The sequence below is a fragment of the Euleptes europaea genome, chromosome 18, assembly GCF_029931775.1.
Source record: "Euleptes europaea isolate rEulEur1 chromosome 18, rEulEur1.hap1, whole genome shotgun sequence".
Lineage (NCBI taxonomy): Eukaryota > Metazoa > Chordata > Lepidosauria > Squamata > Sphaerodactylidae > Euleptes > Euleptes europaea.
The window spans coordinates 23397489-23412694 of NC_079329.1; the positions used below are offsets into that span (position 1 = coordinate 23397489).

Consider the following 15206-nt stretch of genomic DNA (forward strand, 5'->3'; position numbering starts at 1 on the left):
TATTACTGCAAACCACTGTGAAAAGTGCTGGAAGGGGAAAGGAAAAGCGAAGTTCACCGGAGAATTTCAGCCTCCTGAAAAATCCCATTTTACGTGAAACTTGTCCATGGACGACCACGCAGGGCGGTCCTAGAAATAAGTGACTTGCACACAGATTCCAGCACACCTAGGGCTGAGCCACTCAAATGCTTTCTGCACAGAGGCACATGAGCTCTCAAAAGCGTTCCCTTGCTATATGACTTCAACCCTGCTTCCCAGCAACCACCTCAATCCACAAACTGGCTTACTGATTTATTTTAATCCATTTATGAACCATTTTCCCACCAGTTTCTCATCCAAAATCAGCTTCAGATAGAATAGAACCCAAAAAGTAATGAGAAAGAATTATTAACACTGGGACCAATCAATAGAACTCCGGGGGAAAGCTTTTAAAAACAGGAAAGTCTTCATTCACTGGCAAAAGAAATTCTGGGTGCAAAGAGATGTATTGGATGTATTAACTATCCAAATATTCTGGCACAGCTGAAGATTATTCAGATGAAGAGCAAGGCAAAGATGTCACCCATACACAAATCCAGCTGTTTAGCAATTTATACTTATAGGGTTGGATCTAGCCTGTTTTTTTAAGTTAATATTGTCAGATGCCACTCCTTATTAGAGCCTCAATCCCACATGGCTTTTGCCTGCGCATGTCCCATGATCCCCAACATAGCCTCCGTGGTAGTCAAAGGTGAGCCAGTCCCCCTTGTTCACCTGTAGAAAAGCTGCTTGGATGCAAAACCTTCCCTCAGACAAAATGTTTTGTTTCCATTGGCCAGAGGTTTAAATTCATAGGAGTGTTATTCGAAAGCTTGAATTATTTGAAGGGGTTCAGTTCTGCACAAATGCGACTATTTGCCTCAGGGAGATGTGCAAGGCAGGTCAAAAAGACATAAATCTGTAGAGTGGGAGGTTGAATGTTTTAGTAGCTAAACATATCCCTTGCTGCTTCCTCCAACAGTGCCAGATAGGATTGTTTTCGAATTTCCTTTTTGCTTAGGGGAAGGTAAGGCTGAGAAAATAACATAACAAAAATCCATTGAAACATAGGCTATTGAAGCTCATACAGACATACACACTAATAAGAACATAAGAACATAAGAAAGGCCATGCTGGATCAGACCAAGGCCCATCAAGTCCAGCACTCTGTTCACACAGTGGCCAACCAGGTGCCTCTAGGAAGCCCACAAGCAAGATGATTGCAGCAGCATCCTGCCTATGCTCCACAACACCTAATATAATGGGCGTGCTCCTCTGATCCTGGAGAGAATAGGCATGCATCAGGGCTAGTATTCACTTTGACTAGTAGCCATGGATAGCCCTAAGTTGATAAAGTCAACCTGATGGTTGCAAGTGGTTCCAGAGGTGTGTCCTGCCATTTTCTGAGACATTGCAAAAAATTCTGTGGTGCACCCCTCAGATCGCAGTGTCTCAGGGCATCCAGGAAAGCCACTCCTATCCCTCGTCTACCCTAACTTGCGCACATTCTTTGACAACCCACTGAAGATTTCCTAACTCTTTCTCCATTTTTTAAGGGTCTGACTGGTAGCCCTGGTAGCCCTGGCCCCGATGGCAAGACTGGACCCACTGTAAGTAACTGGATGGCCCACTTCCGTGTTGCCCTGAAAGGATTTTGAGGGGTGGGGAAAGCAAGTAATCGCATTGGTCTCTTCTCCCAATAGGGCCCTGCTGGTCAAGACGGACGCCCTGGACCTTCCGGTCCTCCCGGTGCAAGAGGTCAGGCTGGTGTGATGGGATTCCCTGGACCTAAAGGTGCTGCTGTAAGTAACAATTCTCTAGTTGGTTCCTTTTCCTGGACAAAATCTCGTGTTCCCTGGGATGGTCATGTGTTTACTGATGATCATCCCAGAAATAGGGTTTGTGTCAAAAGAGCAGCACTTTGGTACTCTATAGCATCTAGCAAAGGGCTGTTTCCAGGACTTAATGGAAGTGTTTGGCTCCCTGTAGTTGCCCCACAAATAAGTAGCTCAAGAAAGGTCAAAATTCAGTGTGGTTCTGCTGCTGAGGAGAGGAATCGTGATTTCACACTCTTACATGGAACAGTTCTTACAAGCATCTTCCCCAAAACTGAATATTCAGTTCTTATCTCGGATGGTTTACTTGAGCTGACTACTGCCATAATTGTAGAGCGCTGAAGTGGTCTCATGAACATGTGTCCAGAGGTTCCCTGTGTCCTGGTTATATCTTTGGGAAGATATTCTAAGATGTCACCAAAATGATTAGGACAGTCACACACACTCCAGAAAATGGGCTGTGTGACTCGCCTCCCACTGGTTATCCCCTTCTGCTGTTTGTTAACATACTTCTGTGTCCAATAATAGGTGTCTGGAGAAGTATATACATTTATCATTGAACAAATAATATGATGGCAAATGTTACCTCTGGAGCACATCCTAATTTGCGAAATAATGTCAGGACTTCCTGTTTGGAAATTTCCTACGGTAGCTTTCCAGACGTCCTTTGTTCGATCTTGCAATAGCTTCCATGAAATGTCTATAGTGAGCAGGCCGTTATGATTCTGATGTGTTTAAAGATAAAGATTTGCTTCAGGGAGTTTTCTCTCCCCCTCCCCTCCTTTTCTGGCACTCTAGTACCTTTAGATTATAGATAAGGAAGGGAGCTAAAAATACAGTTGGTTTTCCCAAACAGTGGTCTACAAAAGTAGGAGTCTGCAGATAAAATCCTGAGGGAAAATGGGGAAAAATTTTCAAACGTGGAGACCCAGTAAGTCCGACATCCAAGATAGAATGTGCTTCTATTTGCGAATGGCGTAACAAGACAGCTTCGGCCTAACTCCACTCTTAAGAATGCAGTGATGTGAGCATTGCTGCATTCCTTCTGAATAGTCCCATCGATTTATGGTCCAAAGTTTGCACACTGCCGGCACATAGAGGCACATCCCAGGTGTGATTGATCCTCCTGGATTTGTCCTAGTGCAGGTTGAACACGGACATGGGAACCACAACCCACTTGCTTGCTGCATGAACAGGTGACTCTGAAGTGACCCCCCTCCCTTTTTGCTTTTCTCCTCTTACAGGGTGAGCCTGGCAAACCCGGCGAGAGAGGTGCTCCTGGTCCCGTTGGCGCTGTTGTAAGTACTCAATTCAGGACCTTCTTCCATCCTGTCCAGATCAGGCCTCTGAAAAACTGGAGGGATTTTTTGATGAAAGCCAGAAGTCTTTTGCATTTGTTGGGAGGGATGGCTGGCTTGCCACCTGCCATCAGACCAGACTTATTTAACACCAAGTATGTGCCAGGGGCTGGATAGAACATAGAAAGGAAGATGTCCCAGAGAGTTTGCCATCAACATTTGGAGGGGCTTTGGCTCAGTGGCAGAGCCTCTGCTTTGCATGATGAAGGTTCCAAGTTCAATCCACCGGCATCTCCAGTTTTAAAAAGAAGGACCAGGCAGCAGGTAATATGAAAGACCTCTACCCAAGGCCCTAGAGAGCCGCTGCCAGTCTGAGTAGACAATACTGACCTTGATGGACCAATGGTCTGATTCAGTAGGAAGCAGTTTCATGTGTGGTTTAACTGTGAAGGTGGACAGCGAAGGGAGAGGTTTAGGCCTGACAAACAGGTAGTAGAAACGTCTCACTGGTAGGGTCACCAGCTTTGGGTTGGGAAATACCTAGAGATGTTGGAGGTGGAGCCTGGGTAAGGTGGGGTTTGGGGAGGGGAGGGACCTCAGTGGGGTTTAATGCCCTAGAGCCCACTTTCCAAAGCAGCCATTTTCTCCAGGCGAACTGATCTCTGTCACCTGGAAATCAATTCCAATAGCAGGAGATCTCCAGGTGCTACCTGGAGGCTGGCAAGCCTGCTCACTGGCCAGCCAATTGGAAGTGAAGCAGCAGAGAAAGGGGAAGCTCAGAGGTGATAAAGGAGAAGAGTCACAATCAGAGGCACGGTCTTCTAAGGTCTCCTCCTCTTTTCCTCCAGGGTCTTCCTGGTAAAGATGGTGAAGCTGGTGCTCAGGGACCTCCTGGCCCAAGTGTAAGTATGGATTTTCATTGTTGTTGTTGTTCACACCTTCTGCACCTTTGGCGGCTACCTCCCTTTGATGCCTTCCTTTGATTTTCAACACAGGGTCCTGCTGGAGACAGAGGTGAACAAGGCCCAGCTGGAGCTCCCGGGTTCCAGGTGAGAGATCTTCCATATAAGCAGACACATAGTCAAGTCTGTGTATATTTCGTCCTCAACAAATCCAGACAGCAGAGACCATGAAATTAAAAAAAGAAATCTAGAGGTGGCACGGAATAATGAAAATTAAGTACATTTGCATCTGAGTGCTTTAAATTTGCATGGTTTGTTCTGTTTCCTTGCTTCAGGTTTTCCAGTAACTTAGATTTCTAAGGAAGCCACAGCCCTCAATTTGCGAGACCTGAGCAAGGCTGTCAAAGACAGGACATTTTGGAGGGCGTTGATTCATAGGGTCGCCTTGAGTCGGAAGCGGCTTGATGGCACTTAGCACACAGATTTCTTTACAAGTTTTATTTTCCTGAGAATGATCTAGAAGGGGAGGAAGGAGAGTAGAGAACAGAACAGTTGAAAGAAAGGCGAAGCATTTTCTCATGATGACGACTAGGAGTTTACTGTTTGGCAAATGGAAAATTCCAAGTCCAGGACAAACAAGACACTAAATGTTGGTGTCAGTGCAGAAAATTATATTCGCCGCAAACCTCTTTGAGGAGGCAACATTTCAGTGCCATACTTTTACATTCCCAAGAGATCTGACCCTTTTCCCATCTCCAATTTCCTCTTGCAGGGTCTCCCCGGTCCTGCTGGTGCCTCTGGTGAATCTGGAAAGCCTGGTGACCAGGTAAGTAATGGGTAGGATTGCCAACTGTGGCCTGGAAAATTCCTGGACATTTGGGAGTGGGCGAGAGAGTCAGGGAAGGGCAAGAAGCTCGGCATAGGTGCGATGCTATCGAATCCACCTTCTGAAGCTGCCATTCCCTCCAGGAAAACTGATGTATGTAGACTGGAGATTAGTTGTAATTCTGGGAAGCTCCAGGCCCTACCTGGAGTTGGTAACCCTAGCAGTGGGCTCTTTTTAAGAGTGTGTGAAGCACTTCCAAACAACTTTGGTTGTAGTAGGAGCATGCTGACTCCTTGGAGTAGCCTTCCGCCCTACTCAGATAGCTCTTACAGAGATCTACCTAAGCAGTTTACTTATATGTAGATCTCCTTCTCAAACAGAATGTACAAATAAGCCGCTTTCCAAGGGATACACTATGAAGATTGGGGGGAAGGGGGGTGCCCAGGACCCCTTTGCCTAGGGTTGCCAGCTCCAGGTTGGGAAATACCTGGAGATTTTGGAGATGGAGCCAGAGGAGGGCGGAGTTTGGAGAGGAGAGGGACTTCAGCGCCATAGAGTCAAATTGCCAAAGCAGCCTTTTTCTCCAGGGGAACTGATTTCTATTGCCTGGAGATCAGTTGTAATAGCAGGAGATCTCCAACTACCACCTGGAGGTTGGCAACCCTACCTTTGCCTCATACCCTCCATACAGCAGGTTCTTCCTCCTCTTTTCATAGCTGTGCCGAAGAAAAGATCATTCGAACTGAGGCTGCTGGATCAAAATTTGAGACCTTCAGATCACACTGGATATTTAGCGTTCCTTCTGCCCCAAACCAGTCTGGGTTTCAGTTCCAGATATCCTGAAATGAAGGAGATGCCTTTAACCAGAGGGTGTAATCCTAAAGATATTTTACTGGGAGTTACATAGGACTTACTTCTGAGTAGGCCTGCTTAGGATTGCTCCCTAAGAGCCTCAGACAACCTGTTCTGGAGGTCTTGTGAGGCCTAGTGAGACTTGCAGCAAGGCTGGACAGGACGTGTTGACTCACAGAACCTATCCCCCCAGCTTGATGATACTTCATCCAGTCTGAAGTTGTCATTTTAGGGAAGCCATCTGGGGGGGGGGGGCTACATCATTCACATCTCCAGCATTTCGCTGGAAGCCATTAAGGATATCTATGTGATATAGATGGCAAATTCCGTGCTGCTAGAAGGAAGAGAATAGTCATATATTTCCAAATCTGGACTCCATCATGCCATCCTGTGTTCCTCCTCTTCTGGACAAATTTAGCATCCGGACTTTTGCACCTGTCCTTCTAAAGGATTCTCGAATTTCAGAAGGGCACAAATGTCATAGAACCTAACCCTGAGCCACAAGGCAGAAGAAACCACCTATTGCCTCACAACTGGACCATACAGCAGCCTCTGCCAGATTAGGGTTGCCAGGTCCCTCTTTGCCACCGGCGGGAGGTTTTGGGGGGCAGAGCCTGACGAGGGCGGGGTTCGGGGAGGGACTTCAATGCCACAGAGTCCAATGGCCAAAGCGGCCATTTTATCCAGGGGAACAGACCTCTATTGGCTGGAGATCAGTTGTAATAGCAGGAGCTCTCCAGCTAGCACCTGGAGGCTGGCAACCATGATGCCTACATGCTTTGCAAAGGTCCTTTGTCAGACATAAATGTCAACCTCTTCTTTGTCCTCCTGACAGGGTCCCCCTGGTGACCTTGGTGCTCCCGGTCCATCTGGCGCAAGAGTAAGTGATCTTCTGCACAAGCACCGGTCTGCTACTCCTCTTCCTATTTATTCGCTGCTGCATCCTATGGCAGAATTGATAACCAGCTCCTTTTGCCACCTGTAGGGCGAGAGAGGTTTCCCTGGTGAACGTGGTGTCCAAGGTCCCTCAGGTCCTCAGGGCCCTCGTGGTGCTAATGGTGCTCCCGGTAACGATGGTGCTAAGGTAAGGGGCTCATAAAGATTGTTTCGGTACTTGCGGAAACCAGGCTGTTTTGAGAAATCTGGAGACCCAATATAACTCGAATGTAGGTAGGGTTGCCAGGTCCCTCTTAACTTCTGACACATGCATAATCAAAAGGAAGCCCCGAAGCAGTCGGTGGGGTGACCTCGGGGAAATATCCCTGCGTAAAAGGCCTGTGTGTCTCTGTGTGTGTGTGTGTGTGTGTGTGTGTGTGTGTGTGTGATGAGGCAGGAGGAGCGATCAGTTAGATGAGTTGTTGTTTCCCCCCAAGTAAGTTGCCTGAAATTATTTCCTATTATTTTACATCTCGGGCGAGGAGGGATGTATATTAAGCAGATGAGAGGGCTGTGTATGAAGGCTAGGATTGCCAGGTCCCTCTTCACCATCGGCAGGAGGTTTTTGGGGCGGAGCCTAAGGAGGGTGGGGTTTGGGGAGGGGCTTCAATGCCATAGAGTCCAGTTGCCAAAGCGGCCACTTTCTCCAGGTGAACTGTTCTCTGTCATCTGGAGATCAGTTGTAATAGCAAGAGATTGGCAACCCTACTGATGTAGACCTAACCCTCCACCTACCTGTTATCCTTAATTGTAGTTGCAGAATTTTCTAGTACCTGGAGGTTGGCAACCCTACTAATGTAGGCTCAACCCTCCACCTACCTGTTATCCTTAATTGTACTTGGAGAATTTTCTTTGTTAAGAATATGTTGCAATGGGGGATGGATACAGATTGAGTATCCCTTATCCAGACATCCAATAACCAGATTGACCCGAAAAGCAGACTTTTTGAGCCAGCATGCAGGCATTACTCACTGACCCCCAGCAGCATGCCAATTTGCTTTCTGACGGTTTAACGTACACAAAATTATTTTTAAAAATTGATGAAAATTACACTCAGGCTATGTGTATAAAGTGTATATAAAACATACATGAAACATAAATGAATTTTGTGTTTCAACTTGGGTCCTACCCCCAAGATATTTCATTACGTATATGCAAATATTCCAAAATATTGAAAGAACCGAAATATGGACCACTTCTGGTCCCAAGCAGTCCAGATAAGGGATACTCGATCTTTAGTAGGCTTCCTTATAGCACCTGTAACTGGCAGCTTTTCCAGTAAAAGTCCTTCCTAGCCCTGTTACCTGAATCTGGAACATCCAGCATACAAAGCTAGACATGCCGGGCTCGGCTATGGCCCCACTGGAGGAATATTTTAAATTTTCCATACCCCGGATCAGTTTTTGAGGCACTTGGACAATCAAGTGGAAGATTTTAACCACATTCATCTAAATTCATAAACTGGGGCAGTGGGGAGTGCCTGCTCCTTCTCAGGCTCTCCCGAATAAATTCATGTCAGCAAAGGTCCCAGGTCTTGTTTCACCAACATTCCAGACGAAAGACCGTGTCTTTCTTGATCTCTATTTCTAGCCTTGATCGAAACGCATAGCAATGGTGGTGGTGATGATTCCTGCACATTTGCCCAGAGTCTCTCTCTTTCCTGAGAGTGCTGGTTTCCCCCCTTCCATCCCTAGCAAAAAAGGGGGGATAGGGATGCCCCGCTCACCCGTGCCCTGTCTAGGGCTCGGACAGCTGGCTTCCACTGCTGGCCGCTCCTACCCACCTTCCACAAGGAGAGGGCAACCTCTTCCTTGTCCTTGCTGGGAGGGTGGCAGTAGGATAGCAGTGAATCTGGGGCCCTATCCAGGACTTTAGCTCCATAATCGCTAAAACCACCCCTGAGCCCAGGGTCCTTCCTTTAGCATCTAGAGTAACGGTCACACAAAATAAGGCTGGTTTCACATCATAAAACAAATGCTTGGAAATAAATGAATTACCAGCCTACTCTTTCTTTCTTTCTTTCTTTCTTTCTTTCTTTCTTTCTTTCTTTCTTTCTTTCTTTCTTTCTTTCTTTCTTTCTTCCTTCCTTCCTTCCTTCCTTCCTTCCTTCCTTCCTTCCTTCCTTCCTTCCTTCCTTCCTTCCTTCCTTCCTTCCTTCCTTCCTTCCTTTCCAAAATGGCTTACAACATTCTCTTTCTCAATGTTTTAGGAGGCTCAGGTTTTTAATGGCCTTCAAACTAAAAGCATTTTCCTGGGTGTCGGGGCTGGGGAGAAGGGTAAATGGGATTTTATTTTATTATGGTTGCTTTTACTTCAGAATTGTAAGCTGCTTTGGGCCACAAGGGGAAGGCGCAATATAAATGTTTTCACGAATAAATATGACTCTTGTTCTACCCTACAATAAAGAAACAGTTTGGGCATAAATGCTAAATGTTGTTAAACAAAGGATGTGTGTGTGTTCTTGTGTTTGTTTGTTTGTTTGTTTGTGTGCGTGCATGCACATGTGCATCTGTTCAGAAAGGGTTGGATGGTTTCTCTTTTGGCTCTGTTTCTAATTTTTGCCTGCTTCCATTTCATTGACTTTAGGGTGACGCCGGAGCCCCTGGTGCTCCCGGAGGTCAAGGTGCCCCTGGTCTCCAGGGTATGCCCGGTGAACGTGGTGCTGCTGGACTTCCTGGTGCCAAGGGAGACAGAGTGAGTACCTGGACAGGGCAGTTGAAACCCTACCATCGAAACAGCAGGAGGTTGTGATGAGCCCAGAGGGGCAGACCTGGTAATGGCTATGGTGGTCCTACCCAGCAATGACAGTAAAGGCATTCCATTCGTATGGAATTGACCAGCATCTCTTCGTTGGTGAAAGAGGAAGGAAAGGGGTGTAAGCTTCCAGGAATTATGGATCCACCAGGCAGTGACGGGGCCAGATGATCCTTTTTGTAACCACTAATAGTTGCGGTGGAGCACAGGAGGGAAGGGCAAGAGCTCCCTGCAGCTCTTCCCTTTCTCTTCCAACGTTCCCGTCCATTTCTTTGGGCGTTACGGTATTCTTCCTCTTTTTGTGTCTCCTTTTCCCATCTATTGCCCATTTTTTCTCTCTGACTTTCCATGGAGATTAGAGTGGCAAACAGGATTCTCTCCTCCTCTCCTTTATTGTCACACAACTATCCTGTGATGTAGGATAGAGGGGCTAGAGGAAGAGCGACACTCACATCATGAGACCACACTTAGGCTCTATAGTGACTTCTCCATCCATCCGTGGTTCTTTACCATCCCATCCTCCATTTTTTTATCTCCTGTTTTGGAACACGACATTTGGACATGGAGAGTTACCACATGGAGCTCAGACAGTGGTACTGACAGCAGTGCTCTGGAATTGCAGGCCGAACATCTTTCCTGGCAAAGCACATGCCTTGCCACCAAGCTATGGCCCCTCTTCTAGCATCATCGCACAAGAGCAAGAAGGATCTGTAGATATTGTACAATTGGCATATAGCCATTTTCCCTTCTGGTTCCTCACGGGCAGATGATCCTCCCCTTCTGTACAAGCACAGCAGCAGGCTGTTTTGCCTCATGGGTTTAAAGAGGATGCCATCCAGGATCCTGTTTTTCCTCTCCGGAGGTTGGGAAGCCTTTGAAGGAAATTCCCTCACACCAATCTTCATTTAGTAACCTAGTACAACTTCTGTAAAGGTAAAGGTAAAGGTCCCCTGTGCAAGCACCGGGTCATTCCTGACCCATGGGGTGACGTCACATCCCGATGTTTCCAAGGCAGACTTTGTATGTGGGGTGGTTTGCCAGTGCCTTCCCCAGTCATCTTCCCTTTACCCCCAGCAAGCTGGGTACTCATTTCACCGATCTCGGAAGGATGGAAAGCTGAGTCAACCTTGAGCTGGCTACCTGAAACCAACTTCCGTTGGGATCGAACTCAGGTCGTGAGCAGAGCTTTTGACTGCAGTACTGCAGCTTAACACTCTGCACCACGGGGCTCCTACAACTTCTGTAAGGCAAACCAAATTTCGCTGAGAGTTTTCAATTTCAGACATGTTGCGCCTTCTCTAGAGAGCTTTTCCTCAGTGCTTCGCCTAGTCTGTCCTATTCGGTCCTTTACACTCGTCTCCATCTTCTTCCCTAGGGTGATGCAGGTCCCAAAGGTCTTGATGGTGCTGCCGGCAAAGATGGAATTAGAGGGCTGACTGGACCTATTGGCCCACCTGGACCTGCTGGTTCTCCTGGCGACAAGGCAAGTGCAAACCTTCTTTCCTGAAAACCTCCAGTGATCTCCAGTGGTCAGGTGTCCGGGAAGGTGTTTCAATGAGCTATATGTATTTCCTGGCATCTGTTTCTGCTTGGCCTCGCCTATGTGTGTGCGTAGACCTCAATGTGTGATTTAGACCTCCATAAAGAAGCAAAGACAGGGCAATGTAAGCCCATTCTAGAACCTTCTTGCCAGTGTATATCCTGACAGACTGGTATCCTGATTGGTTGGAGTGCCGACGTTTTCCATCCCAAACAGGAGAAAATCACGCTTTTCACCAGGATTGACAGAACCAAGCAGCAAGGAGGGAAATCTCCAAACCCCCCCTCCAAGACATCTTAAAGATTGGGGAATTAGGTATCATGTGTTTTCATTGGTCTATAAGGAGAAACAGTAGTCCATTTTGGCATTTTAAGACTTCAAGCCATGATGGGCTGGGCCAGTCTTTGGTTTCACCTGAATCCCAGTGGCTTTGCGAGGCAGCCTGGGTTTGAGAAGAAAACAAAAAGTTCAGTGGAATATGAGTCTTTATCAGGCTGCTCCCAGATAATGCCCAAAAAGGCCTTTGACACTGGTCAGTTTTCAAATTAAAGTGGTGGCTGGCAACTAAATTCATTAGTGGGACGCTCTGGGGTTGGTTGCTAGGGTGGGATGCCCAGCCTCGCTTGTTCCGTTTCTGGTTGAGGCTGAAACACCCAGACCAATCTGCCTTATGATGGAGGTATTCTGTTGGAAATACGCAGGACATAAGAAGGAGAATTGGCGATCAAGGACTTCTTTTGGTCTCCAGAAGGGCATAGGGGAGGGTGGTGGACCAACGGGTGATTATCCACACAGCAGATTTTCTCACAGCCAGCCAGTTTCACACTACTGAGTTAAAGGAATCTCCAGCCCAATCTTGTACGTAGTGTTTGAGTGGGGTGCTCTCAGGTCTTTTACCAAACGTTGCAGACTGAACTGAATGACACAGTTCTAGAGGTCACGGGTGCATATGGGGACTACAGCAACTGTCCTATGGGGAGCGGTTAAGACACTTAGGGCTGTTTAGCTTGGAAAGAAGGCGGCTGAGGGGAGACATGATAGAGGTCTATAAAATTATGCATGGTTTGGAGAGAGTGGACAGGGAGAGGTTTTTCTCCCTCTCCCATAATACTAGAACACAGGGTCATCTGCTAAAGCTGGAGGGTGAGAGATTCAAAACAGATAAAAGGAAGTATTTTTTCATACAACGCATAGTTAAATTGTGGAATTCCCTGCCCCAGGAAGTGGTGATGGCTGCCAACTTGGAGGGCTTTAAGAGGGGAGTGGACATATTCATGGAGGAGAGGGGTATTCATGGCTGTTAGTTAGAATGGATACAGTCATGCTGCATACCTATTCTCTCTAGTATCAGAGGAGCATGCCTATTATATTAGGTGCGGTGGAACACAGGCAGGATGGTGCTGCTGCAGTCGTCTTGTTTGTGGGCTTCCTAGAGGCACCTGGTTAGCCACTGTGTGAACAGACTGCTGGACTTGATGGGCCTTGGTCTGATCCGGCAGGGCCTTTCTTATGTTCTTATGTTCTCATGATTACACTGCATCAGACATCACCAGGATTCCACTTCTCCTTTCCAAACAGAATTTCTCAATCCCCGGCTTCACTCTCTCAAGTCAGTTTTTGCCCTTCCAACTTCAACTAGTGCAAACAGAAGGAAACCTTCAGTTTTCAGTCAATAGATCTCTCACTCAATATGAAGGCAAACAGACCATTAAAAATTATTATTCACATCCTGAATTTAAATATTTGGAGCAATACAATGCATGTCAATAGGAAAAGAAGCATCACTATCAAATTTCCCAAAGTCTGCTCTTCAACATATGTCCTTTTATCAGGTCAGGTCCTTAAAAATATATCTACTTCACACAGTATGTGATCAACTTAAGGAAAGATGCTGTCTGGATGAATCCTGTGATTTGGTGCCTTTTCCTACTGGCATTATATTGGGTGATCCCTCCTGGCTCTCCGGAGCTTAACCTTGTCTCCTGCTTTTATTCTTACCCAGGGTGAAGCTGGCCCCTCTGGCCCTGCTGGCCCCACAGGTTCTCGTGGTGCTCCCGTAAGTACTTTCCCCACCTCCTGTCTTTCTTTCCTTGGCCATCTCTCCCATTGTTGGCCATGTTGACCATGGGGGGTCTCCCTCTTCTCCTTCCCAGGGAGATCGTGGTGAACCAGGCCCTGCTGGACCCGCTGGATTCGCTGGCCCCCCTGTAAGTATGATGACAAATCTCAGTTCTCAGTAAACTGTGTTGTATGTACAGGAAAGGGTGGAGAGTGAGCAGTACTTCCATTTTGTCGATCTGAAATGGAGCAGCCAGGATTGGCTCCTAGGTACACGAAATGGACTGTGTTATTGCTAACAGGAAAAAATTAAAATGCAATGGGTACTGTGGTTGTTCAGTTAACAGCAGTAGTGGCACAAACCCTACGTGGATGTTTCCATTTCCTCCCCCATCCCAACTACAGCAATTGTGTAAGCAAAGAATCAGGACACGTTTGATGTGCCCAAGGCAATCCCATGTGTGTTTTTTTCAGTGCTTTTTGCCATAATGATCCAGTCTCATGGATGCTTGAACCAACAGACAGGCAGTCATCATCTTGGTTGATTCAACTTTTGGAATATTTTTCATGAGTGGATCAATTGCAGTCCAGACTTGGGCACCTCAGAAGGTTGTTACAAGATGTCAAAGTGTCCTGAAAAATTAACTTGGGCCACTGCTAGTCATAATTCCTTTGGTACTTCTGAGCGCTTTGCATCTCGTCTTGATTGTCCTCCCCACATCGCTGTGTGGTTGGTCAAGATGAGAGATGATAATTGGCTGCAAGGCCACCCAACAAATTCATAGCTGAGAACTGGGAATTTGAAATTGGGTCTCCCATACCCAAGCCATTGTCCACAAAGTACAAAGTACAAAGGAGTGAAGTACAAAGGAGTGACCCCACTATGTAATCAATGGTTAGCTCAATCAGTGCTGCATATCTAAAATCTGAAAGTTACATCCTCCTCCTCCTCAACCCACCTCTTTTCCATGTGTACCATCTTCTAGCTTGAACAAACAAACTTATGACTCCATCACTTCATATCTGACATCAACAGAGCTATGGAGGGGGGGAATCATCAGAAATCACACGGTCCTTTGGTTTGTTAAGATAGCTTAGGCCGATATAGCTGAGGAGAAAGACACCGTATTACTAAGCTCTATCTATATTGCCTTTTTCTGTTCCTCATTATCTGTTCCTACTCACCTCCGCAGGGTGCTGATGGACAACCTGGTGCTAAAGGTGAATCTGGAGATGCTGGTGCTAAGGGTGATGCCGGTCCCCCTGGACCTTCTGGAGCCACCGGACCTCCCGGACCTTCTGTAAGTGACCCATCACAGTTTCCTCTAACCCCTTCTGTGAATCCTTGTATCAGTCTTTAGCTAATGGTGTCTTCTTTCCACCTGCTGCAGGGTGCTGTCGGTGCTCCTGGACCCAAAGGTGCTCGTGGAAATGCCGGACCCCCTGTGAGTGTTTTCTTCCTGCTTTAGTAAGCCAGCTGCAAATCAAAAAGGACACGCGTTCAAAATATCATTCATGGTAGTCAAGAACCCGGAGTCTGTAGGCCCCAAGACTATCTTACCCATTTATCCTAGGGGGTTACCGCACTTGTATTCCCAGCAATGTACTGAGAGTTTGAAAATGTTATAAAAAATACTGTTCGCACTTTCTATGTATTCTCACCGACGTATTAAGAGTTTGAAAACGTTATAAAAAATACTGTTCGCACTTTGTTTGGCCCCTTTAGCTGTGAAGACGTCTTCCAACCATTTATAAGCCGTGGTATCCAAAAACGCTTTTAAAGCAATGTTTTTTATAACATTTTCAAACTCTTAATACATCGCTGGGAATACAAAGTGCTGTAACCCCCCTAGTTAAAATGGACTGTGGTTAGGATGGAGACTGTTGGAACTCTCCGTACCAGCCACATTAGGTGCTGTTATCAATCATAGAATCATAGAGTTGGAAGGGACCACCAGGGTCATCTAGTCCAACCCCCTGCACAATGCAGGAAATTAACAACTACCTCCCCCAACATCCTTAGTGACCCCAACCCTCCCCCCACCATGCAGGATCCCACAATCAAAGCACTCCTGACAGATGACCATCTAGCCTCTGCTTAAAGACCTCCAAAGATGGGTTCTCCACCATCCTCCGAGGCAGCACATTCAACCGCCGAACAGCCCTCACCGTCAGAAAGTTCTTCCT

At 46.8% G+C, this 15206-nt stretch overlaps 1 protein-coding gene across 1 annotated transcript in view; it reads left to right on the forward strand.

Moving 5' to 3' along the window:
• COL1A1 (collagen type I alpha 1 chain) overlaps positions 1-15206 on the forward strand; it is a 57410-nt gene that overhangs the window by 24943 nt on the left and 17261 nt on the right. Inside the window, exons 24-37 of the mRNA XM_056864035.1 lie at positions 1575-1628; positions 1722-1820; positions 3098-3151; positions 4000-4053; positions 4147-4200; positions 4826-4879; positions 6567-6611; positions 6717-6815; positions 9254-9361; positions 10797-10904; positions 12964-13017; positions 13115-13168; positions 14213-14320; positions 14411-14464. Of these exons, the coding sequence (XP_056720013.1) occupies positions 1575-1628; positions 1722-1820; positions 3098-3151; positions 4000-4053; positions 4147-4200; positions 4826-4879; positions 6567-6611; positions 6717-6815; positions 9254-9361; positions 10797-10904; positions 12964-13017; positions 13115-13168; positions 14213-14320; positions 14411-14464 (999 nt within the window). The remainder of the gene's footprint in view (positions 1-1574; positions 1629-1721; positions 1821-3097; positions 3152-3999; positions 4054-4146; positions 4201-4825; positions 4880-6566; positions 6612-6716; positions 6816-9253; positions 9362-10796; positions 10905-12963; positions 13018-13114; positions 13169-14212; positions 14321-14410; positions 14465-15206) is intronic.